At 53.2% G+C, this 25,624-nt stretch overlaps 1 protein-coding gene across 1 annotated transcript in view; it reads left to right on the top strand.

Moving 5' to 3' along the window:
• The window catches only part of CFAP77 (cilia and flagella associated protein 77), a 141,119-nt gene that overhangs the window by 103,947 nt on the left and 11,548 nt on the right, over positions 1-25,624 (top strand). Inside the window, exons 4-5 of the mRNA XM_021691662.1 lie at positions 10,675-10,780; positions 13,562-13,663. Of these exons, the coding sequence (XP_021547337.1) occupies positions 10,675-10,780; positions 13,562-13,663 (208 nt within the window). The remainder of the gene's footprint in view (positions 1-10,674; positions 10,781-13,561; positions 13,664-25,624) is intronic.

The raw sequence follows: 25,624 nt of genomic DNA on the forward strand, positions 1-25,624 counted from the left end.
CTGAGCCGAAGGCAGTCGCTTAACCAACTGAGCCACCCAGGCGCCCTGGAGTATAATTTTTAGATGCTGAAATGGTTCATGTGCAATTTGATGAGTTTTGACAGATTTATCCACCTTGGGGATGGGGGCACCTGGCGGGCTCAGCCGGTGGAGCGTCTGACTCCTGGTCTCAGGGTCGTGAGTTTGAGCCTCACGTCAGGTGTAAAGATTACTTTAAAAAAATTTTAGATACTGGGGTATTCAATGAAAATACAGCACATTTCCATGACCCCCAAAGTCCCCAGAACCCCTTTGTGGACAGCCTCTCCCTGCCTCCAGGAGGATCCCCGCCGAGACCAAGCTCCCCAGCTCCGGGGTGGACCTGGTCCCATGCCTCCCGCCTTCCTGGCCCAGGACCCCCTCCCCAGATGCTTGCGCATGGCCAGCCCCCTGATCCTCTCTGCTCTTTGGAGAGACTCCGAGCAGCCCCCACCCCCACATCCCAACCCCTGTGCTCTGGGGACCCCTCCAATATCACGTGGAAGCATAGACTTTTACAAGCCCTAATCACTTTTGAATGGTTTTAAAGATTCATAGCGAACGGGTCTGAGAGTCCAAGATTCCCCTGGCTGGGTGGGCTCTCAGAGGACCGCCCCACCCCCCACACCAGCCAGAGGCCTCCTAGACTAAACATCCTCAGGGAGGGGCTGCCATCCTGTGCCATCTGTCCTGAGCGGGCCCTCTGTTCTTGGCTGCCCGTTTCGGGATCCAGGAGCCACTCCAACATGCTGGCTTTAATTACAGAGCATCCCCCATGAGAGAGAGAGAAAGGGACACAAAGGCCTGGGGGCTTGCCCTCCGTGGCTGCACCCTTTCTGCAGGACGGAAGGGCCACCCCGCCCCCATCACTAGGTTCCCCAAGGCAAAGCTAGTATCTTCCAAAGACCCCCTCTTGGGCATTGCAGTGAAGGAGGAGAGCTGTCCTCAGGGAGGGGGTTCTTACAGGGAGAGGGAGTGGGACTCTGGAGCCCCTCAGCCTTTTACACAGTGCAGGCTGGCTGTCCAGGCTGGGAGGGGCACAGAGAACAATCCAGCCTTGACCCCTGTTCCATGGAGCTTAGAGCCTCCTGGAACAGGTGGTTACTGAACTAGTTGTTGTAAAAAATGTCAAAAAGATCTTCATATAGCAGGGACAGCAAAGTCTCCTGCAGAGCTACGGGAGGTCTCAGGAGGGATGGTGGAGCGATGTGGTTGGTGGTGGGGGCGCGAGCATCTCATCTAAGCTGAGACTGGAAGATGAAACAGGGGGGATCCGGGGGTGCGCTGGTCTGGGAGGAGGTGGGAGTGGGATGTGGTCCGGGAGATAGCACAGAGCCCCTAAAAATTGTGCCCCACGCCGCAAGGGCAATGAGAAGGCACCTGTGGGTGTTAAGAAAGACAGGGTCAGATGTGCATTGTTAAAAAAGCCTCGGCTCCTGTGTGGACCAGGCGCTGTTACAGGGCCTGGTGAGACAGCAAGTGTCTGGGAAGGTCTGGGGTCCTATCTGAGAGTAGCCAGCCCCCCTGGCTCTGGCCTCTGTCTGCAGTTGGCTCCCTGGCAGACTCCAAGCTCGGTGTAAATCGATTGGCATTCTCATGGCGGTAGCCCGAGGGCAAGAGTCCAGGCTTTGCTGGTGGAATGTGCTGTGTGACCCTGGATCAGCCATTTGACCTCTCTGGGCTTTGGCTTCCCCACTTCCACGTTTCCCACCTCATTTAGTGAGGATAAATAATTAAGACCTTCTGTATGCACCCCTTCCAGCTTCTCAAAAGCAAGCTGCAGACAGGATAGCTGTAATTGTGACCACAGGGGATCCTCTGCCTGTGGCAAAAATCATTCATTTTGGGGTGGGAGAAAAACGCCTATTTTTTTTTTTATTATTATAGAGAATCGCATTTACTTCAAAAGAAAAAAAGCTGAACATGTTTTAAGGTAGCGGCAAAAAGTAGTTGCAGAAGAAAACAAGGAAATGGCTCCTAAAGATGCATCCTCGAAGGGTCTAGGACCTGGGAAAATGCTAATAAAACTCCTCAACAGCAACCATACAGGGCTGGGCTCTTGCCAGGCGCCTCCCCGGCCCTGAAGGCCTGGCCCACCCTCAGCTGCTTGTGGGGAGCTGCTGAGCGTTCTGGTCTGATGTTCTCAGGGGTGGGGGTTGGGGGGCTTGGATCCACCACCCCCATTACTGGCTGTGTGACCCCAGCTGGGCCACATGAACTCTCAGGCTTGGAATTCCCTCCCTCCCTCCCTCCCTTCCCTCCTTTCTTTCTTTCTTTCTTTTTTAAAGATTTTATTTATTTATTTGACAGAGAGAAACACAGCGAGAGAGGGAACACAAGCAGGGGGAGTGGGGGAGGGAGAAGCAGGCTTCCTGCCGAGCAGGGAGCCCGATGCGGGGCTCGATCCCAGAACCCTGGGATCACGACCCGAGCCGAAGGCAGACGCTTAATGACTGAGCCACCCAGGCGCCTCCTTCCTTCCTTCCTTCCCTCCTTCCCTTCCTTCCTTCCTTGTTTTTTGTTTTATTCATTGCAAAACAGTCCTATAACCAGTAAACAGACGGGAGGGGAAGGGTCCTCTTGCCCCATGCCCTGTGCCTGCCCCCAACCCCGTCTGCCATCATCGGCAGATTCTCTCCAGCCTTTATCCACCCGTCCACACCTGTGTGGATGCTGGTGTATGCGTATGCGTATGGCTCTTTCTCCCCTGGACTTGTGTTTTCACACTTTACAGAGGTCTCAGAGATCTTTCTGGGTCATTACACATATGGCCACCCCATTCTTTTTGGCAACTATATAATATTTCCTACTAAAGACACCATCACTTTTATAAATGTGACCGGCACAGCGAACAAGTGGGAGCCCCATGGGAATTCTAGAACATCCCATGCTCTATATAGCAGGGACAGCAAAGTCTCCTGCAGGGCTACGGGAGGTCTCAGGAGGGATGGTGGAGCGAGGTGGTTGGTGGTGGGGGCGTGAGCATCTCATCTAAGTTGAGACTGGAAGGTGAAACAGGGGGGATCCGGGGGTGCGCTGTTGATCCTGTTCAAACCTGCTCTGAGGGTCAGCTTCTTACCCTGGTGAAATCTTAGATGCCCTCGGCCTTTAGGCTCACATCCAGTACAAGACATTCCCGTGTGCTAGTTAAGATGTCCAACCGACTGTAAGAATCAAAACTTCCAGCTTCACTGGGAGAAGTTTCTTTCCCCCGTGGCTGGAAGCTCGGTGGGAAGGGGCTGGGATTGAGTTGCCCTGAATGACCTGCTTCACCTCCTCCTAGGCTCGGGGGCAGGTGGAGGGCTGACAGCAGGGTCCCAGTTAATGTGGGATGATAATGATTTGGGAAGCTTTCGGGGTGCCCGGGTAGCTCAGATGGTTAAGCGTCTGCCTTCGGCTCAGGTCATGATCCCAGGGTCCTGGGATCGAGCCCACATCGGGCTCTCTGCTCAGCGGGGAGTCTGCTTCTCCTTCTCTCTGCCCTTTCCCACTGTGCTCTCTCTCTCTCTCAAATGAATAAACAAAGTCTTTAAAAACAAGTATAAGAAAATGATTTGGGAAGGTTTCTTAAGAACAATCTGGAAGGCCCTGGAATACTATCCAAGGCGAGGTTGTGAGAGCTGATGTGTACAGATCCCCAGGCCCAGTGCTCAAGGCTCTGTTAACGTTTTACACGCTTCAATCAACTTTGAGCTTCTATATTGTCCTAGGCCAATCACCCATTTTGTTTGGGTTTTCACGTGCATTAGCATAAATTTATAGATACCATCCTCTTATAATTAAAATAAGATCTTACTTACACTTGAGGGCAGCTCCAGATTTGTCCAACTTGGAACATATTCAAGTTTGGGGCCCCTTTTGAGGAAAAAAAATTCAAAATCATGAATACAAATTTAGGCTCAAAACTTAACTCCTCATTAGACCAAGAAAAGAAAAGAGAACAAATTACAAAGTTAAGTAAGCTGACGAATACCACAAACCACAAATTACAGAAAAATCAGACTTGAAAAAATTGCTGGACAAACCCTATCTTCATCTCTCCCCTACATTTTGGGGCCCTGTACTCTTTGTTTACCTCTTTGCACGGCAGGAATTTTATGGTGCTTTCCCATAAAAGAGGAAGGAAGCTGCTCCAGCCTCTCCTCTAACATGCTTGATTGCATTTTAAACAATATTGTACTTTGAAATAATGCTGGATTCACAGGAAGTTGTAGAGACGGTACAGAGAGATCCTGTATATTCTTCATGCAGCTTTCCCCAAAGATAAAATCCTATATAACTGCGTGCAATGTCAAAACTAAAAACGTGGCGTTGGTACAACACACAGACTTCATGGCTTTGGCATGCGCTCGGGTGTGTGTGTGTGTGTAGATCTGTGTGGTACAGTCAAGATACAGAACTGTTCCATCACCTCAAAGACCTCCCTCATGCTACCCCACAGTGACTCCGCTCCCCACCATTCCCTAATCCCTGGAAAGTTCCACAGTGTGATGTGCATGAAATCACAGAGTAGGTGACCTTTTGAAATTGTCCATTTCCGCTTGGCGCGATGACCTTGAGATCCATCCAAGTTGTGTGTTCCAATAGCCTGATCCTTTTTTCTGCTGAGCAGTGTTCCATAGTACCGATGGACCCCGGTTTGTTTATCCATTCATCCACTGGAGGATATTTTGGTTGTATAACAAATATCAATCATCTATAACAAATAAAGCTGCTATAAACATCTGTGTACAGGTTTTTGTATACATGTAAGCTCCCATTTCTCTGGAATAAATGCTCAGGAGTACAGCTGCGGGCCATACGGTAAGTGTACGTTTAGGGTTTTTTGGTTTGTTTTTGTTTTAAGATTTTATTTTTAAGTCATCTCTACACCCAACGTGGGGCTAGAACTCACAGCCCTGAGATCAAGAGTTGCATGCTCCACCGACTGAGGCTTCAGGCTCCCCTGTATGTTTAGATTTTTAAGAAACTGTCAACCTGTTTTCCAGAGTGCCTATACTCATTCCCACCAGCAATGTGGGGGGGAGGGGTCTTGGTTTCTCTGCATCCTTGCCCGCATTTGCGGTTTCTCATTTCTGCACGAATAGGTGTGTAGTGGAATGTCATCAGGGTCTTAATTTGTATGGCTCTGAGGGCAGGGATGTGGACGATTTTCTCCTGTCCTTATTGGTCAGCCGTACTCCCTCCGATGAAATGCCTCTTCGTGTCTTTCTAACTGGTTTGCTTTCCACGTTGAGTTTGAGAGTTCTCCACATGTTCTAGAGAGGAACGCTTGGCCAGATGTGTGGTTTGCAGGGACCTCCTCCCAGCCTGGGTCTTTTCATCTTCTTGAGAGGACCTTCCACAGAGCAAAAGTTCTTCATTTTGAAGAAGTCCGATTTATCACTTCTGTTTTCTCTTACGAGTCATGCTTTTGATGCCAAGTCTCAGAAGTCAGCACCAAGCCAGGCCTGAGCTCCTAAAGATTTCCTCCTGCGTTTTTTGGGGAACTTTAATCGGTTTACCTTCACATCAAAATCCATGATCCATTTTGAGTTCATTCTTGTGGAAGGTCTGCGACTCCGGTCGAGAGCTATTTTGTGGGGTTTTGCCCACTACGTCCAATCATTTCCACGCCATCTGTTGAGAAGACTGTCCTTTGTCCATCGAGCAGCAGCGTCCATCAACTTACGGCCTTTATCATACCTTCTACGTAGTCTAACGTACAATACCCTGAATTATGAAAAAGTGTATCTCCCAGAACTTTGCCTGGTCTTTCTTCCTCTGATTTGCCTTCCCTCTTTTTCAACAACACGTAATTGCTGAGAGCAACACTGTGCCGCTCACAGGAACCATTCCTGCCCTGGTGGTGTGGGCATCCAGTGGCCGAGGTCAGTGACAAACCAGAGAACCAATGACCCGGAGCACTTGTGCGTGGGCAGGCACCTGGCGGGGGGCGGCCGAGGATGGGCTGTCGGGCAGGCTGTCTGAGGAGGCGGCCCCACGGCTGAGACCGGGAGAAGCCGAGAGTAAGCCAGGTGGGGGCCCATGGCCCGGAGTCTAGGCTTAGGGTTAAAACAGGAAAGGGTGATGTGATCCGATTTGTGTCCTGACAAGCCTCCCCACCTTTTTATCCAAGTTAATGAGCCAGAGCACAAATGGGCAGAACCTGCTGGATCTCCCTCAGCCAGCCGGACTGGGGCCGCCGTGACCCCCAAGGTTTCTCAGCTGTTCTCCGGCCCCGAGCCCCTCCCTGCCTGTCTCCAGGTAATAACCACTGGCCGTAGCAGGACACAAAGCCGGTCGGCCCAGGCTGTAGGGGGGCCTCAAAGGGAGGCTCTTGGTGATGCCTGCAGTGGGGGCTGCTGGGAAGACCGCTCTTCTGTTGTGAACGGCCTCTGGGGGGAGATACTGTGAGGTTACGCATCTCATGTCATTAGAAAGCATGGCCATAAATTAGGCTGCTCAGAAGCATGGGGCGTGTAATAATTAAGCAATAAAAGTCACCACAGGGGTAAAGGAACCAGAAAACAAAGAGCCACTGTTTGTAGCCACCCGGCAGGCTGCTCTGTAAAGTGGCATTTCAGAGCCCCTGAGGCTCTGCTCAAATAGAGTCCCTGCTCAGCCCAGTCCCACGAAAGTCTGCATACTGGGGAGTCAGACTACACCAGGAGAATGGATGGGGTGCAGGGCGCAGGTAAAGGGGCAATAGGGAAGGGAGAGGCATGGGGCGAAGTGACAGGTGACACTTGGCTCCACCCAGTAGTTGCTACATAGAGACCACACGGTCAGAAGCTGCACATTTTCAAGACAGTCTGGAAAGTTGGTTTTTAATGTAAAATTTCCCAACTTTTAACTGTTGATGACAACCTCAAAGTCTGTTAAGACTGCTGTGCAGGCCAAATCAAACACAAAGCCAGGGGGGTGCCTGGGTAGCTCAGGCAGTTAAGCATCTGACTCTTGGTTTCGGCTCAGGTCTTGATCTCAGGGTTATGAGATTGAGCCCACTGTTGGGTTCCCCACTGGATGTGGAGCCTACTTAAAATTCTCTCTCTCCGGGACACCTGGGTGGCTCAGTTGGTTAAGCATCTGCCTTTGGCTCAGGTCATGATCCCAGGGTCCTGGGATCGAGTCCCGCGTTGGGCTCCTTGCTCAGCAAGGAGCCTGCTTCTCCCTCTGCCCCTCCCCCTGTTTGTGCTCTCACTCTCTCTGACAAATAAATAAAATCTTTAAAAAAAATAAAATAAATAAAAATTGAAAAAATATATTCTCTCTCTCCCTGTCCCTCTGCCCCTCCCCCTCTAAAAAAACACACAAAGCTAGAGAGGCTCGAGGTTTGTCTCAGGAATGGGGGGGGGTTGTCTCTTCTTAATACTTCCATTTCTGCAGTCCCCAGTCGTGAGATAAGGTCACTGGGAAGAATGGAACCTTCCCTGGGGTGCTTGCATTTCCAGAAACGCAATAAGAAAAGCCGTGGATCCTCCCCCTGAGACACCTGCTCAGAAGGTACTGTCCACAACTCTTGGGACTTCGGGGGCTAAGACCTCTGGGGCTAGGTCTTAAGCCCCAAAGTGTGGGGTCCTGGGCCACAACACCTGTGACCTCTCCAGACCCACTGAACGAGAATGTACCTGTAACGAGATCCCCCGGTGACCCACGCGCACATGCCAGGTTGCAAAATGCTGCTCTGTGGCTCCTTCAGCTGTGAGACTCTGATTTCTAGTCTCGGGATCTAGTCTCGGGACCTACTCTAGACGTCATCCAGAGGGCGGTTTCTACTGGTGTTTCCCCTAGGTGGGCTGAGGAACCCCTGTGTGTTAGTTCCCGGGCTCCCTGTCACAAATTACCATGCACTTGTTGGCTTAAAGCAACAGACGCATATTCTCTCACGGTTCTGGAGGCCAGAATTTTGCAAGGTGGAGGTAGGGTCGTGCTCCCTCTGGAGGCTTTAGTGGAGAAACCCGCCCCGCCTCTTCCAGCCTCCGGCGGCCCCAGGTATGCTTGGCTTGTGGCCCCATCACTGTGCTGTCATCTTTTGTCCCCCCCCCCCTCCTCCTCTTCCCCCTGTGTCTCTCTTTGCTGTATGTCCTCGTATGAGGACACTTGTCTTTGGACAAGTGCAAAAAGCATTTGCATAGTTATTAATCCCATCTCAAGATCCTTAACTGGACTACCTCTGCAAAAGCCCTTTTTCCAAATAAAGTCATATCCACAGGTTCTAGGGATGAGGATGGAAACATCACTTGGAGGGCTTACCCTTCAACCCACACACCCTGTATCAGAACTATATTTGCTGAAAATGTGATTTCTTGGGCCCCCCTCCCACTTCCTAATTCAGAACCTCTGGGGTTCTTATGCACCAAAAAAATCTGAGACTCTCTGGCCCAGGGAAATGAGGAAATAATCAGCTCAGACGTGAGAGGCAGAAAAGCTGGCTAGGATTGCTCACCATCAAAAGGAAGGTCAGAAAGACGTGACGGGGGAAAGCAATGAGCCTGATTCACAGTTTCTTCTTCTTTTTCTCTTTTTGCTTAGGATGAAAAATTTTAAACATGCACGAAAGCATCGCAGGCACTATAGCACATGCCCGTGACCAACCCCCACCACACAGCTCCAACCATTATCGATATGCCCTGCCGTCCGTTTTCACTTTACTGTATTTTATTAGTTGCGGAAGTTCCTTTTTAAAGCAAATTGTCAACAATCAATTATTCCACCCACAAGCCCTTCTATATGCATCTCCAACAGAAACACTTAAATAACTTGCAAACCTCAGCTAGTGTTCACTTGGCCCTGGTTGCCCCAAAACATACCTCCCCACCGATGGTTTGCTTGACTCGGGATCCGAACGAGGTCCGCAGACTGCACCTGGTGGCTGCATTTCTTAGGTCACTGTAATCTACCCCACTGCCTCCTCCTCCCTTCCCACGGTCCTTTGTTTGCTGAGGGGCTCGAGCCGCTTGTCCTGCAGAACGTCCCACACTCGGGACTCGGCACTTGGCACTCGGCATCCTCACGGGGGTGCGTAGCATGCTCCCCACGCCCTGCGCTTCCTGCGAGGCGTGGCAGGCAGGCCGACAGCTGTGTATCTGGTGTGGCAGCACCAGCCACAGGTGGTTCCTGAGCCCTTGCAACGCGGCTGGTGCCACTGAGGAGCTGAATCTACCTTCGTATTTAATTTTGACTAATTTAAATTCAAATTTCTGTTTTTTTAAAGATTTTATTTATTTATTTGTCAGAGAGCGTGCACAAGCAGGGGGAGAGGCAGGCAGAGGGAGAAGCAGGCTCCCCGCCGAGCAGGGAGCCCCATGAGGGGCTCGATCCCAGGACCCCGGGATCATGACCTGAGCCAGAGGCAGCCGCTTAACCGACTGAGCCACCCAGGGGTCCCAAATTCAAATTTCAAAACTGAATCTTTCGAACACCCCATGAATATTTTAAAAGGATTACATGTTGGTGTGTTAATATTTTGGCTAGATTAGGTCCATAAAATACATTGGTAATGAGAGGGATAAAATATATTAGTAAAATTAATTCTGCCTGTTCCTTTTTCACGTTGCTCCTGGAAAAGTCCTCGTGACAAGGTGACTTGCGTTGTATTTCGATTTGACGGTGCTTGTCTAGAAATCTGATGACCGTCAGGGTACTTTGGTTTCTTTTCCCAAAGAATTTTGGGTGGATGGTACTGCGTACCTCCCACTGTATATCACAAATGTCTGCTTGTCATTCTCAGAAATGGTAAGATTGATCGTGTGGGTAAATTGTATGTTGTGTATATATTTTCCCACAATAAAGAAATGGGTCATTTGGTTCAGCTGCTGCAGCCTGCCCCACGCATTGTAGAGTCTCCACCGAATGGCCTTAGCAGCCACTGATGATTATTATTACCTCCACCTGTTCTTTGGCTGGGAGCGGCACCCCGGTGATTCCCGCGCCCCCTTGGCTCCATCATTCCCTCCTGCAATCATTAGCTCTGGTTCTTCCGTGAAGACCTTGCCCTTGTCACCTGTTACCTATTCGGCTACTCTGGGCAGGTCTCACTCGCCGCCCCCCCAAGGCTCTGGGATGGGGATAGGGACGGTACCCGCCTGACAGCGTTGCGAAGGGGTGGGGTGAACAAAATGCGCGGCACAGGGTATGTGCTCTCCCAGGCTGGAGACCCTTGTCAAGGAGAGCCAGTCAGAAACGAGAGGTGGCAATGATTTCACGCAGTGCTACCACACAAGGAGAAAGAGACTTAGTGCAGCATGGGGCCCCGTTTTGAATACAGCACAGGTGGGGACTTGCAGCCCGGGAGCAAGGGGTGGGGGTCAGGGAAGGGCACACAGAGGGCAAGGCGATGCTCGCTGAACTGACCTGATGGGATTCTGGGTAAAGGCAGGCCAAGGTGATCAGATACTGATACCGACGGGGGGTGGGATGGGGGATTGACTTCACAGATTCTTTGTGAAGACTGGCTTCAGCAGACCAAGGGCAAGGCCCAAGGCCCAAGGGCAAGGTCTAGTTGAAAAGAGGGCTCCAAGAAGCCTGTCTAAAGTCCGCTTTTTGGCAGGGGGGGGCGGGGGAGTCTTTGTCACCATCTCCCAGAGCACAGTCCTGAGGGTCAGGTGGGCGTCCTCGGTGGAGAATGCGGCGGCCTTCCAAGACCTCAAGCCTCTCTGCGCTTCCTCGCCACAGGCCTTCCACCCCTTTCTTTGACCTACTGCAGCATCGCTACCAGCAGCTTTGGGTGCAGGAGCAGAAGGCCACCCAGAAAGCCATTAAACTGGAGAAAAAGCACAAGGTAAATGCATCCCCCACTCCAGAGTGGCCCCCATTTGGAATGGGAGTGGAGGGAGGGGCTGGCCTGGCAAAGCTGTGAGACTGACATTTGTGCACGTTTGTCACAAATGGGGAGGGGCGAGGCTGGGGGTGGCAACCAAGCTGCTAGGTGCTGTGCTAAAAGGGTCTTGGTGATGATCACACACAACCGCTACTCAAGCCTGAGAGTGGAAGATTCTGGCCCGGCCCTGTGTACCTCTGACGCAGGAGCAGAGCCCGGCGTCCCAGCTCCTACCCGGGGACTCCTTCCACCAAACCTCCACGACTCCGCCCATCCAGAAATCTGATTTTCAACTGACCTGACCCGGCCGGGACAGAAATATGCCCTGTACTGAAGAAAAGGCTAATAAAGCAGGATGCCATAAAGAACACATTCCGCTATACTTTAGGAATGCATTTTCTTTTCAAACTGATGAATAGGCCACATGCTAAACCCATCCTGTACATCATACACATCGTTTCGTTTATGTCTGACAAAAGCCCCCAAGGGGGGCATTATTCCTATTTCCTGGGCATGGAAACTGAGCCTCAGAGAGGCGGTGCCCGCACAGGGAAACTGAGGCTGAGGACAGACCCACGTCCCCACGCTGCCAGTTGCTAACGGTGTGAGCTGCAGTCGATCCAGACTGATGTGCGCCTAGTGCCACACGGATTTCACTAGAAGCACGATCTTCGCGTGTCTGGTTGGTGCAGCAATCCAGCCAGTGTTCTCCCTCTGCCTTGCTCCGGGCAGGCAGCTGGGCTGAGCGTGCACCCGTGTTCCCGCATTCCGTCTCCTGAGCGCACCATGAGGCGGGGATCTCATCAGGTCGTCTCGGTTATTTCATTTTCATGTGGGCAAACGTAGGCGCAGAGGGATTAAGCGACTGGCCAAAGGCCTCAGAGCCAGGCCCGGACTCGGGGGGTGTGTGTGTAGCCCCAGAGTCTCGGCTCTTCTTGATGGCAAGGTCCCACCCCTGCTAATTATGGGAAAGCCTGAAGTTCAGCAACAGGGCAAAGATGTTCTAGAGCCAAACTGGGGAGCCGAAGAGTTTTACCGAGGATCCTGGCGCCTTCCGGACAGGCCGGGAGCGTCACTGAGGGGCAGGGGGCCCCTCCCACTGTCCTTGACGTTGGTAGAGAACGAGACACCAGCTCACTAAAAAGCAGAGTGTTGTAATAACATTTTAAAAGCAGCCCATGACTAGTTTATTCGTTAATGGCTCAATTAAGAGTCGACTTATATGGTAACGACCAGTTTCAGAGGGAGCGCTGCCATTACAAACCGCTTTATAGCTCCAGTTTGGTCATGTTTTTTAATTAGCGGCAATTTCACAGGGACTCAGAGTGTCGCAAATCCATGGAAAACCGACCTCCCGGGGACACATCTTCTGACGTTAGAGACAACCGTGGCCAGTGCCCCTCCCTGTTTGGCAGAGCACCCCACTAATGGGAGTGACTCCACTCCAAGCATTGGCTGGGAACTGGGGCCCGCTCCCCGGGTGTGACTCTGAGGGAGCCGCCACTTAGTTGGGGCCTCAGTTCCCTCACTGGGGAAAGAAAGGGTCAGAAAGGGCCCGCCGTGCCGTGCCTAGAGCATGGTAGGCGCTCAGAAAACACTTGTGGAACCAACCCCAGGGTTCTCTTCCTGTTCCAAGATTCTCTGTGGCTGTACATTGTCTAACAAACTGGGAGGAACACCCAGACCCACAAACACTGGGGCTGGGGCCTGGGGTTGATAAGATGGCTGGTCTGCAAGGTCAAGTTGCCACCATCCGAGGGGAAGCCTGTCTCTCCAGCCGCAAAGGATGTCCTGGGGTTTTGATGGTGGTGTCCTCAAATGGAAATTCTCGGCAACAGCTTCCATGTGGTGAGTCCTCATCTTGGGCCCCTCCGCTCAATGCTGAATTCAGCAAATCCTACGGTAACCAACCCCGTCTGTCAGGCATCGGCGACCCATTTCCAGCGGGGAGATCCATTTCCACTTAGAAAGGGGAAAGGGGGGTGCATGCATCCCTCCAATTCTGAAGGCAGGCTTGGTGACTCTCAGCTGAAAGGCATCTCTGGTTTGCAGATAGTTGCAAAACTGTTCTAGAAGGCAGAGAAGACGGCTGATCCAAAGGACCTACTGAAGGGGAGCGGGACATACAGGCTTCCAGTGATGGAATGCATAAGTCCCGGGGATAAAAGATTCCGCCCAGGGAATACAGTCAATGGTGCTGTAACAGGGTCGTATGGTGACAGACGGCATGTCGAATCGCTACGCTGTCCACCCGAAACTAACCTAACATTGCGGGTCAGCTATACTTCCATGAAAAAAAAGAAAGAAAAGAGAAAGTACACAACAAAACATATGACTATCACAAATTTTAGAGAAACAGAGCACACGAATAGGGCCCGTCTAGGACCTTAGTAGGGGCCATGTGCCACGAAGATCCCCAAAGCTCAAGCTGGATCAGATCACGGGGAAGTTACCTCTCTGTGAAGCAACCCTGTGAGTTCTAGGGGCCAAACCAGAAACAGATCAACATGCTCGCAGCACGGGGCGGGGGGGGGGGTCCCACGCCGGAGGCCACTGAGCAGTGGCCAGGGGAGTGGGTGCCGTGACATCAGCCTTGGAGAAGGGCCGGAGGCAGGAGGAACGTGACCCATGGGTCTGCAACACCAGGAAGCCCAACTCTCTGCCCTTGCCTCCCTTCATCATAGGTCGGGCTCCTCCGCGAGCCAGGAGACCACCTCACCTCTGCATTTCTCTGGCCTGCAGGTGATCCTGGGGAAGCTGTATGAGACCCGGAGCAGTCAGCTGAGAAAGTACAAGCCGCCAGTGAAGCTGGATGCCCTCTGGCATATGCCTCACTTCCAGAAGGTCGGTCTCGCCTCCAAATGCCCCTTCCCTCACCTAGGGTGGATGCCTCTCACTCTGCCCATTCTTTACCTGTCCTCTAGACAGTGAAATGCTGTGGACTTCTAGCCGCTGGTTGGCTGTTCAGAGGGGGGAACCGGGAGGTTTGGGGACAGCGGCTTCTGAGTGGGAGGGGAGCTGTGCCTGCCCAACTCGGGCCCAGTGAGGCTTTCTAGGGGGCCACAGGGACGTGCCTGGCCCCAGGAAGACAGCTGGACAAAGCAATGTTCCTGGCCAGCCCAGCCCACCCGCAGTATTGAGTTAAACTGCAATTTGGACAATGAAGGGGCCAGTGCCTTCCTGAGCCTAATGCAATCGAACAAGCTGCCGAGCTTCAAGGAGAAGCCTGCTTGCCCCCCAATGCGGCCCCTTGCGACCTGCCCAAGTGGCCTCTGTCAGCATATGTCAGTGACCATTCGCCCACTCCTCTCTCCACAGCTTCCTTCCTGGCCCCTCCTTTGCTCTTTTAGCTCTGATTTTTCTCTCTGATTTTCCATGGGATGTTGCCTGGGGAGGGACGGGGACCCAGAGCTCCGTGAGCATGAGATGCCCTCCACAACACTCAGTTCTGCGGTGTCACCCCCCACCCCCAGCCCCTTGGTTCTGATTTAGAATCTGCCCAGAGCTACTGAGGCAGGGGACAAAGGAGGGCTCAGGCGGTCTTGGGCCAGAGGAGCAAGGAAAGGGCCCTCACCCCAATCCCCACCCCGACTCTCCCCCATCAGGAGAGCATGTCTCCCACGCCGGTGTCCCCACGGTGCCTGGCCCAGAGTAGGACATGAACAAACCAGTTTCTATTTTCAAAAGAGGGGCTTTGACTCAGCTATGTTGGGCTCTTCCATTCTAGATTGCTGTCACTGAAATACGGTCAGGAGCAACGGGAGGTAACCTATAAATGCCACCCTTTGATTCGGTGCCAGGCACTGAGCTGAGTCATTTCCGCGTATTAGTGCACTTCATCTTCGGAGCGAGTATCCCCCCCACTGCTCCGTGGCACAGAGGGGAAGCAGAATTTGAGCTGTCCTCCCCCAGTGAGTGGGGTGGGGGGCTGGGAAGCCTGGCTCCTCTGACCGTTGGCCCCAACCTCCAACACACTACCCACTGTGCCACAGAAACGAGAAAGAATAAACATGCCAGCCCCAGGATTCACAGGGCACTTTTCGTCTTTTGGGGGATGTTCATGGGTTTCTGGAAGTTCCTCTGCAGGACTCTCAGAGCAACGCTTGTCCCTGGGCACCACCGTGGTCAGCCCAGTGGAGACCCTAACCCCCCAGAGTGATGCCTTTATGGATGCAACACTTGGTCCCCCCTTTTGGGAAATACTACCAACGGGAAGTGTTTATTAGCTCTCACTGTGAGCCAAGCACTAGACATGCATTATTTCGTAGAAACACTGTCCCCATTCAGCAGATGTGGAGCCTGAGGCTCAGCAGGCTGAAGGAACATGCCCTGTAAGAAAGGGTCCCAGATTCCGTCCAGGGCCGCGGAAGTCCAGGGCCTCCTGAGGATCCTTCCCTCACTTCCGGCTGCGTCCCAGCAGGTGCCTCTTCAGCCCAGCAGGGCCCCTTTCTCCCCTTCACGGTATGCATCCTCATTGCAATTAATTAGTTAATTGGGCAATTAGTTGTCCATCTTCCCCAGCAAAATGTGAGCCCCTAAGGACCATGCCTGTTGTGACCCCCATAGCGTCCACAGAGCCCCGCACCCACTGAGTGGTCAGTGAAAGTCTGCAGGAAGAATGAATGAAGGAGGAGGTGGATGAATGAATGAATGGATGACCAGTAGAGCACAGAAGAGTTAAAAGCCTTTCACAGACCCGCTGAAAGCCCCTTCCCAACCTGACCATCCTGGCGTCCCCCATCCTGGCAGCCGGGTCCGGGGCCAGTGCGGCGGCGACGGTGGTGGCCGGGGGCTATGCAGTGTTCTGCACGGGGCCCCAAGAGGGTCTTTGTCTGTGCCTCATGTCTGTGCCCAGCCACCACCCCCCCTCCCCACCCCAGCCCCATTATAAAAGGGAAAAGCGCTTCCAAAAAAGTTGAACCTGTCACAGTGATGGATAACCTAAATGGACTCTCCCCGCTCGCGAACAGATGTCGACGCTGAACCCTGTCAGAAATAATTAAACACCTCTCACATGGAAAAGCAGCAGGCAGGGGCGCGGCAGCCTGCTCCTTGCGCTGGGTCAACGCGGAGCAAGCTGGCTCCCTGCACCTCGAGGGGGCTGCCCAGACCCTCCCCGGCCCGGCACCTCGCGGGGCGCTCAGCGGCGTCCTGGGCCCCCCCGGGACCGCACCCGCGGGACCAGCCGCAGGGCTGCCTGGGATTCCAGCGCCCATTCTGGTCTGTACCACCAGCCACTGCCCCGGATGCATGGGGCCCAGAGAGAGGGTCATGTAGGTATGCCCTGCTACCAGTCAGCTAAGAGGCTCTCTGGGCCTCAGTTTCCTCATCTGAAAGTGAGGGTAGCACTGTTCTTGAGGGTCTCCTTCAACCAAAGGCTCACGACCCCAGGGTCACGGCTCAAGGTGGTGGGCCCCAAACCCAGAGTGAACCATCAGGGGAAACGGCTCAGACCCTTCCTCAGGCTCCCATTTTGGGGACGGGATGTGAACACACCGCCTCCCATCCCTGAGTGGAGGGACCGCTGGGCTTGCAGCTGGGTACCCTCTGTGCCCAGCGACAGTAGGGCCCGTGCCCTTCACAAATGTGCCGGGGGCTGCAGGGAGGGAGAAGGGAACCCGCATTCCCTGAGTGCGCACCTGACTCAGGGGCAGCGGACCTGGGTCACATGGTGACCCTGCCTCTCCCTACCTGTCACATGGTTTTACCGGTCCACGTCCCCGGTCCGTCTTCTGAAAATGGGGCTAGCAGAAGGATTCGATGAGGACACACGTATACATTCAGCAGGGCACCTGGACTCTGTTCAGGTGCCAACACATGGCATCTGCCCTGGGGATGGGCCTGGTGATCATTCCTTCATTCCCTCATTCATACACAAATCTCACTCAGCATCTTTGTGCCAAGCCCTGCTCTCGGTGCCGACATCAGGCTGCTGTAGGGTCACTGGTGAGCGGCCAGGGTGAAGTGGGTAGATGGACAGAGGGCTGGACAGCTAGACGGGGAAGTTTGGGGCAGCTCCACCCCCTGGTGTCCAGAAGCCTGAAATGATGGGGAGACCCCAACCCTAGCTGGCAGCCGGAGCTGGGGCCGGGGGCAAGCTGCATAACCAAAGCCCCATCAACATCATCCTGATACAGGCTGGCCCACCCGGCTCACCTGCTTTTTGTAGAGCCCTGTTTGGGTTTTCCAGGCAGGGGCCAGAATCCAGGCTTGCCTGTTGGGAGGTGGGATTATTTTTTTTTTTTTTTAAGATTTTATTTGACAGAGAGAGACACAGCGAGAGAGGAAACACAAGCAAGGGGAGTGGCAGAGGGAGAGGGAGAAGCAGGCTTCCCACGGAGCAGGGAGCCCGGGGCAGGGCTCGATCCCAGGACCCTGGGATCATGACCTGAGCCGAAGGCAGACGCTTAACCATCTGAGCCACCCAGGTGCCCCTGGGAGGTGGGATTACTAATAGTGCCCACCTTCTGCTCTCAAAAGTGACCCAGTCTGAACTGTGCATCCTATGGCTGCCTGATATTAAGTCAAGAAAAACAGACGATTTATCCTTCTTTACAAAGATTGCCAGTGATACCAGCCCAAAGACAAATATCTGGGGGGAGTGGGTCCCACGTATTTATGGTGGCACCCCCACAATGGTGAAAGCCCGACGTGCCAGTGAAGAGGCGTCCACAGTACGAGCTGAGAGATCCTGAACTGACATTGCACAGACAAGATATAATCCTGTGACATAGTATACAGCCACTGAAAATAATGACCTTAGGCTACTTACTGCCACGTTCCTAACCCATTGCTGGGGAAAGAACCCGTGATGCCGTTGGGACAGAGGAGCCCACACATCTGCACAGGGGCCTGTGCTCAGGGACAGACATCCAGAGGGAGGGGTCCTCAGGCAGCCGCAGCGGTGACCCCTGGAGTGGTGTGAGGCTGAGTTTTACTTTCTCTCATGCTCTTCTCTGCATTGTTTGAATTTTTACAGTGACGATATGACTGTTACAAAACCAGTAAGGCTATTTTTTTTTTCATGTGTTTGAAGGGTAGGGACGCTGCATCCTTCTTCGGGCACCTGTCCCAGGGCTCGAGCCCCCTTCAGCCCAGTCCCTCCCGAACTCACGGGCCCTCCGGTGCCCCTGGCAATGCTTGGTTTCTCGCGCTGGGTTTCCAACAGGTGCGGAGATCAGAGGCCTGCGCTCTCCCAGCAGTGAAGATGGCCGGCTCCCTGAGTCTGGCTCTCTATGGCCAAGTCTGTGTTATAACTGGGGACCCCAAACCCATTTCAGAGGGAGGTTTGCCCAAGCATCCCGAGGTCACCCCTCACGCCGAACACTGCGCCTCTCCCCCGACAGACCTGTCTTCCCCAGTGCCAATACCCACTGACATTACATAGTCGTTCAGTCACCAAAGTATGAACAAATTGACTATATTTTCATTTGGCTTTTGGTTTCAGCCCCACTGCTTTAGAATAATGGCCCAAGCTATTAAGCTAACAGTTTGATTTACAAGCTCTTGTGCTCTGAATGCTGGGATCAGGCTCCTCTCTTTGTGGAAGACTAACCCTGCCTCAGGTCTCCTGGGCCCCTGACTCCCTAATAGAACCAGAGACGGCAGGAAAAAAAAATCAGTAGTCAGCCAAGCAGTGACACCCAGAGATGCAGCTGATTAGTGAAAGCTGCTGAATCTAAGAAAAGGATTTTCTTTCCCACCTTTAAGCTCCCTTACAAATCATAGCCAGCTGGAAAGTTAACTCTCTGTTAAACCCCCAGAGCGGCCTTTGAGCCTGTCCCCCCACTGCAGCCACCTCTCCAAGGGGCTCCAAAGGGCCAACGAACTAGAAGCCCTTCTCTGGACAGGTGTGTTCAGCCCCAAAGTCACTCCTTCCAGACACAGGAAGGACAGATGCCAGCTCTGCTCCTCCCCGCGGTCCCTGCACAAGTGATGTATTTTAAGAATCCTGTCGCTCTGTCGTGTTGGAATAAGAATCATCCCATGTTGCCGCGTCAGGCTCCAAGCGCTGGGATGGAATGTGTCACATGCGGAAACAGGGCACTAGGAAGAGTGATTCAGAGGATTCAGAGGTCCTGATGAAGTTGACATTTCTCCCCTAAATATGGATGCCCCCATCAGAAATCAGATCAGTATGCAGAAGAGCTGCCTCGCTGGAGAGATAAAAGCAGGGGCTTAATTGGTTTTACATAAACCGGCACCTTGGAGGGACAGAATGTTTAGGCACCTGCTCGTGAGGTGACATTGCTGTTCAATACTGGCAAGTCACAAAGAGCCAGAGCTGAAGCTCTGGGGACGGGAACAAGGGGAAGGGGGGGGCCGCAGGAGGTGGGGGACAGCGGTAAAGCTCCTGGTACGGCGGGACGAGTCTGGGTTCCCAGGTCATGGAGGGAGACGCCAGGCGTCTATGTTGGGGCCCAGAGAAGTGGGAGCTGGTGCTTCTAACTGGGGACCCCCAGCCTGACTGTCCCCTTAACACTTCGGTGCCTGGGAACTCTCTGTTCTCTACAGGAAGCTCTTCTCCCCGACCAGGAGGCAAAAACATCTCAAATTTTGTGTTGAGAATCAACCAGAAAATAGACAAGACAGCTTGTTTTGGCATCAGGTATAGATTTCTAACCTCTAGAGATAGCTAGAATCCCACTTTGAATTTGGGGGAGTCGATGGGACTTTGGGGGTCCCCAGTTTCTTCTTCTGGCTCTTCCCCAAGAGAACAGTTCTTGGTGATTTAAGGGAAACTCCCGGCTCGAGCAGGACTTGGGCCTAACCTCCGAGTGCCTCGTTGCCACGTGTCCCCATGCATCCGACTCTGTCACCGGGCACCCATGCTGTTCCCAGGTCAGGATCCAGAGCTGCCTAGCACGTGGCCAGCAGCAGGTTCCAGCAATACACAGGTTAGATGATTTGCTCAGGTAAACTGAGCTTTGTCAGAAGTGCGGGCAAGGCGAACCTCGTGTCTCGGAGCCGCAAGCAATCAACACAGTGGACCCCTCCCGGGATCCCTCGGTGTCCCTCAGAAATAGGGGTGTTTGCTGGCCTCTTCCTTCCTCTCCTCAGAGACGTCCTGGGAAATGATGCGTTAGATCGCACACACAAGAATGTGGGCAGTGTGACCCTAGTCCGGTGGCTGGGTGAGCAGAGGGAAGAGTGTCCAAGAAGTTCCCCGGGGGCAGCGTTCCTTCGCGAAGGCAGCAGTGATAACAATACTCAGCGCTCACACACCCGGAGCACCTCTTCGGTGCTTTGGGGAACAGTCGATTTTGTACCATTGCTCCCACTAGCCCTCTGTGGCTGAGAAGAGCCGTGCTGTCAGAGGGCAAGGGACTGTGCTGGGAGGCCTAAAACCATGTGCCCAGGTCCAGCGCTAACGACTAGCAGAGGGGAGGCGTGGGCCCTCTGGCCGGCTGCCCCAGGCCGCGGGCCTTGGTGGAGCCGATAAATACTATGGACCTGAAACTGAGGTCAGGGGCCAGCTGGGGGCTAAATGCAGGACCCGTGAAGGAGAGTGAAGGGCGGTCAGGAACTGGGGTTTTATAGGTGTCCAGAGGGTCGTGGCCAGCCCTGCTCTGGCTGATTTAAGGCCTTGCAATAAACAAAACTTCCCACTGCCCTGAAAGCCTTTAGACCCTGATAAAACCCCTGAGCACCTTTTAAATTGCAATTTGGCCCCAAGGCCAAAAAGGAAAGAGGCCACTGATCGCAGGCCTGCTGCAGGAAAAGGCATGAGGCAGAGACAGAGCGGGCGGGAGGGCTGAGCCTGTGGGGTCGCCTGCCTGCCTTGTGCCGGCCTGTGCACCCGCACCTGTAAAGTGGGGACAGGACCAGAGGGCAAGTGCCGTCGTGCATGGGAAGCGCTTGGCGTGGGCCTGGCCAGGGGATGGTCATGGAGCAACAGAACCTCTGTGTTGGACGGGGCTTTGGCACCTGCTCCTATAGAGGCACAGGTCTCCCACTTGGAGGAGAGCTTTAAAATGCAGATTCCAGGGGCACCTTGGTGGGGCTCAGTCAGTTGAGCGTCTGGCTCTTGATTTCGGCTCAGGTCATGATCTCAGGGTCGTGAGATCGGGCCTCGTGATGGGCTCTGAGCTGAGTGTGGAGTCTGCTTGGGATTCTCTCTCTCCCTCTGCCCCTCCCCCAACTCCGCTCACACTTTCTCTCTCTCTCTAAAAAAATATGCAGATTCCAGGGCCCACCCCAGGATCCATTCTAGTGGGTCTGGGGTAGCCTCCAAGCCTGCATTTTCTTTCTTTAAGATAGATTTATTTATTTATTTATTTATTTATTTATTTATTTATTTAACAGAGAGAGAACGAGAGAACACAAGCAGGGGGAGTGGCAGAGGGAGAGGGAGAAGCAGGCTCCCTGCTGGGCAGGAAGCCCGATGCAGAGCTTGATCCCAGGACCCCGGGGATCATGACCTGAGCCAAAGACAGATGCTCAACTGACTGAGCTACCCAGGTGCCCCCAGGCCTGCATTTTCAGCAAGCAGCTCCTGGAGCTCCCTGGTCAATGTCACCTGCTCTGCACAGGGATGTTTAAAACATGTATCTACCGTGGCATGTGGATGCACCTCCATATGTTTGCTCTGAAGCATGCTGGGGCCTTCCAACGGAAACATGCCTGCGAGAGGCAGGCTCTCACCGGTTAAACAGCCCGGAGGATTATGAACTTCCGTCTTAATCTGCTCAGGCTGCTATAACAGAATACTGTAGACTGGGTGGCTTACGTAGCAGACGTCGATTTCTTAGTTCTGATGGCTGCGCGCCTGAGACCAGGGCGGCTGCAGGGTGGGGTTCTGGTGAGACTCTCCCTGGTTGCAGGAGGCACCTTCCCGCCATGTCCTCACACGGCACGGAGAGAGAGAAAGCCAGCTCTGCAGTGCCTCTTCTTTTAAGGGCACTAATCCCAACGTGGAGGTCGCCCTCGTGACCTTGTCTGAACCCAGTTACTCCCTAAGGCCCCACCCCAAATGCCATCACATTGGGGGCAGGGCTTCAATGCAGGAATGTTCAGGGGACACAGTATTGTGCACAGCCACTTCTTTCTCACGTTTAGCCAAAATCTGCCTCCTTTCACAGAATCACCTGCCCCCCTTTTAAGTGACAGCCCTGCAAAGACTGTCTCTGTATGGATGCCTAGATTCTTGATAGTTCCTCTGGGTACAGAGCTCTGAATGTCAGAGGTGGGGTACTACGTGGCAGTGACAGTGGACTGCCCAGGTGCCATGACCTCTGCCACCCGGTGTTGTATCCTCTACTTTTATCCACAGTCGTAGAACATTTGTCATCTTGGGGCGCCTGGGTGGCTCAGTCAGTTAGGTGTCTGGCTCTTGGTTTCGGCTCAGGTCATGATCTCAGGGTCATGAGATTGAGTCCCACGTCGGGCTTTGTGCTCAGCTCAATCTGCTTCAGATCCTCTCTCCCTCCCCCCTCTGCTTGTCCCCCTGCTTGCACTCTCTCTCTCAAATAAATAAAACCTTTTAAAAAAAGATTTGTCAGCTTGAACTGCCTTTCTATATATTTGTGAGACTGCAGTCAGTGTCACTTGAATCATTTAATATAAGAAATCAATGTAAATTCATCCAACTTCCCTCTGTCTACCCACTCATCAGTCTGTTCATCTATCCATCCGTCCGTCTGTCCACCTATCCATCCATCTGTCCATCCATCCGTCCATCCGTCTGTTCATCCATCTGCCCATCCATCCATTTGTCCATCCACCCACCCATCCATCCTTCCATCCATCCATCCATCCATCCATCCATCCATCCATCCACCTAGCCATCCAGCCAAGATTTGTTTTAGTGTCTACGGAGTGCCCCTAGCAGTCGAGTAACCCCAAGACCTTTGAAGTCTCCTGTCTGTCACTCTTTCCCCAGAACAGTGTCCAGAATATGGCATAACGTCCTTGTTGTCTAGCTGAGGACACTTAACTCCATTCCTATTTCTGACTTGACAAGGTCAGTCCCGTCAACCACAGAAAGTTTCCGTTTCTTCTTATGAGTTACCCCCCCAAATTCTTCCTGCTCGTTATTTCAGTAAGGAAAAAGAGGAAAGACATCAAACCTCATCATGAGCACCCCAACCCAATGGGCCATGGACACCAAACATCTGAGTGTGTTCCCCGCTTCCCTGGCAGAAGCACAGTTGTTCAACAGCCGGTATGAATAAGCGATAAGGCACTGCTGGGTACTGTGCGGATGGCTCAGCAAAGGACTTAATTTGCAACCAAGCACAAAATCAAAGACTCTGTCAACCGAGGAACCGAGCGCCCGGATAACCACCTTGCACTACCTGAGAAAGCACTGTCAGGTAAATTTCCAGAGAAAGTAATTAAGGAATCCCCATTGTCTAAAACCAGCAGCAAAATTTGGAGCTCTGGAATTTGATGCTCGCTGGGGATCTTGTGTCTCCTCCCACCCTGATCCTTCATCAAAATGAACAGCAGAGGTTTATGAGGGGATCGGCTGGTGTGTCTCCCCCTCGCTCTCCCAAAGACGCCCCTCCAGCACCTTGTGCTCCTGCAAGCCTTGTCTTGTTGGACGAGCAGTAGGCAGCAAATGAGGTCACTGCTTGTGGGATGGGGGTGAGATTAATATACAAATCTGTAGACCTCTCTGAGATCTGCGAGCGCCAATTAATATTTATCAAGTACCCATGGCGTTCGTGATACCAAGCATCAACATGCAGAACATATAGTCCCTGGCATCAGGGAGTCTACACTCACATTCAAAAGCTACACACAGATAGATGCTCCATGTGCTTGGGGGCCCCCACCCTGGTGGGAGAGCCCGCTGTGAGCCTGCGTTAATATTTATAGCAAGTGGCCTCTGCTGACGGAGATGATATAGAATGTTCGTCCAAGCACCGCACCATGGCCTCCGTTGGGGGAGCGTGACTGAGATGCCGGCCCGAGTGGCAGGGGGTGTCCATTCATAGACTCCTCGAAGGGCCTCGGCCACACGCCTCCTTCACCAACTCCCTCCTTGGCTCTTACTTGAGCTTAAAATAAAAGACGGGGTCCTGCTGTCCACTGAAGATCAATCCACCATGACCGTCCAGATCCTATCCTTCGATGTTTCGGAGTTGGGAGAGCAGGCTAAGCACCCCGACAGAATAGCCCATCTCCCACTGGCAGCTGGACGCCTGGTGGTCACCTCCCCAAAGAATAATGCCAAGCAGACTCCCATCATCTGGGCTCTGAAAAGAAAAGCACCCCCCACCCCCCCGCCTGTCAGGACATTCGTTGACAACCCCATTGAAAACAACCTCCACTGCCTCTGTGAAGGCTCATTCCATCTCCCATTCACTGCTTCCTCAGACAGTTTCTGAAAGGCGAAGAGTCTGGAAGGCACACATTGCCCCCCCCACCCCCCGTCATGCAGGGAGAGAGGCGTCAGCCTGGATGAGCGGGGCTGACGAGCCTCCTCACCTGGCCCCACAGTGCACCGCCTCCAATTAAATCAAAATGGCTTGTTTTTAATGGTCTTTTACACTGACAAGTGGGCGATCATTTTGGGCCCACTAGCTGTCAGGGAGCGGAGGCAAATCCTCGGTTGATAATGCCCAATGCTTCCAATTAGGAGCCGAGGCCGCTCCTGGCGCGCTAACGATTCCCCAGCCGCCCCCTAGGCCCCTTTGGCGCCGGTGTTTCTTCTTGCCTCCTCGGCCGCAAATTACTGACACAAAACGGAAGGCCCCGCGTCTCCTCTGCCACGCCAGGCCGGGCCCTGTTGGGCTTAATGAGCCGATGGAAGTTTCGTGGCTCCGGCGCTAAATTCTTTTCTTGTTTGACAGCTGCTCGGCTAAGGCGAGTGTTGACCTTATAAAAGATTTAGTGTTTCTCATTATTTTCTGTCAAGCTTCACAAGTGATGGCTCTGCGGTTATCATTTGCATCCTGGGGTGTGTGTGCATGTGTGTGTGTGCGCGTGTGTGCGTGTGAGCACACACGCTGGATGGGGTCCGGGGTGGAGATGGGGAACAGGAAGGGGTCCTTCTCTCCCTGCCTTGCATCTGGCTCCCGCACGACAGCTTCCAGCGTGACATTCTTCTTGGGCTGAGCTGTTTCAAAGAAAAGCTGAGAGGCAGGGCCAAGATGATGGACGGTTCGAGCGAAGGCTTCCAGGCCTCCCGGATGGAGCCTCTGTGGAGCCTCCCCGAGACTGGCTGACTCCAACAGCCCGCACGTGCTGGGCAAAAGGAGGATGGGAGCCGGACGTGCTGCTGGGGACAGCCTTTGGGCCACACTTTATTTTTTTATTTTTTATTTTATATTTTTTTCAAGTTCATTTAAGCAAACTCCACACCCAACGTGGGGCTCGAACTCACGACCCCAAGACCAACAGCCATATGCTCTACTGACTGAGCCAGCCAGGCGCCCCACATACTTTAGGTTTCATTGGGAGGAGCTCACCCCTCTCTTACAGGCCCGTTTAAAGCCATCGCCTGCAAGCTTCCTCCCCCGGCTTTGCATCCTACATAAAGATTTAATGGCTTTTAAAAGCAGAACCACTAAAAAAAAAAAAGTGGCATGTATAACTCCCCCTCCCCCCCACCCCGATGTGACAATGGCAGCGCTGGTCAGTCCTCACTCTGTGTCTGTGCCCACCGCACTGGGGCTGCTCCGTATTAACAAGACTCCAGGGAGTGCATGCTGCCTCCTCTGCCAGCCTCCTGCTGGCCTGGACCCCTCATCCCTTCCTGTCACTGTGCCCTCCCCTTGCTCACGGACACACTGGCCATCCCAGGTGAGAATCACCCAAGGGGACTCACGGACCCACTGGCCATCCCAGGTGAGGCTC

This window comes from Neomonachus schauinslandi, chromosome 13 (genome assembly GCF_002201575.2).
Source record: "Neomonachus schauinslandi chromosome 13, ASM220157v2, whole genome shotgun sequence".
Taxonomy (NCBI): domain Eukaryota; kingdom Metazoa; phylum Chordata; class Mammalia; order Carnivora; family Phocidae; genus Neomonachus; species Neomonachus schauinslandi.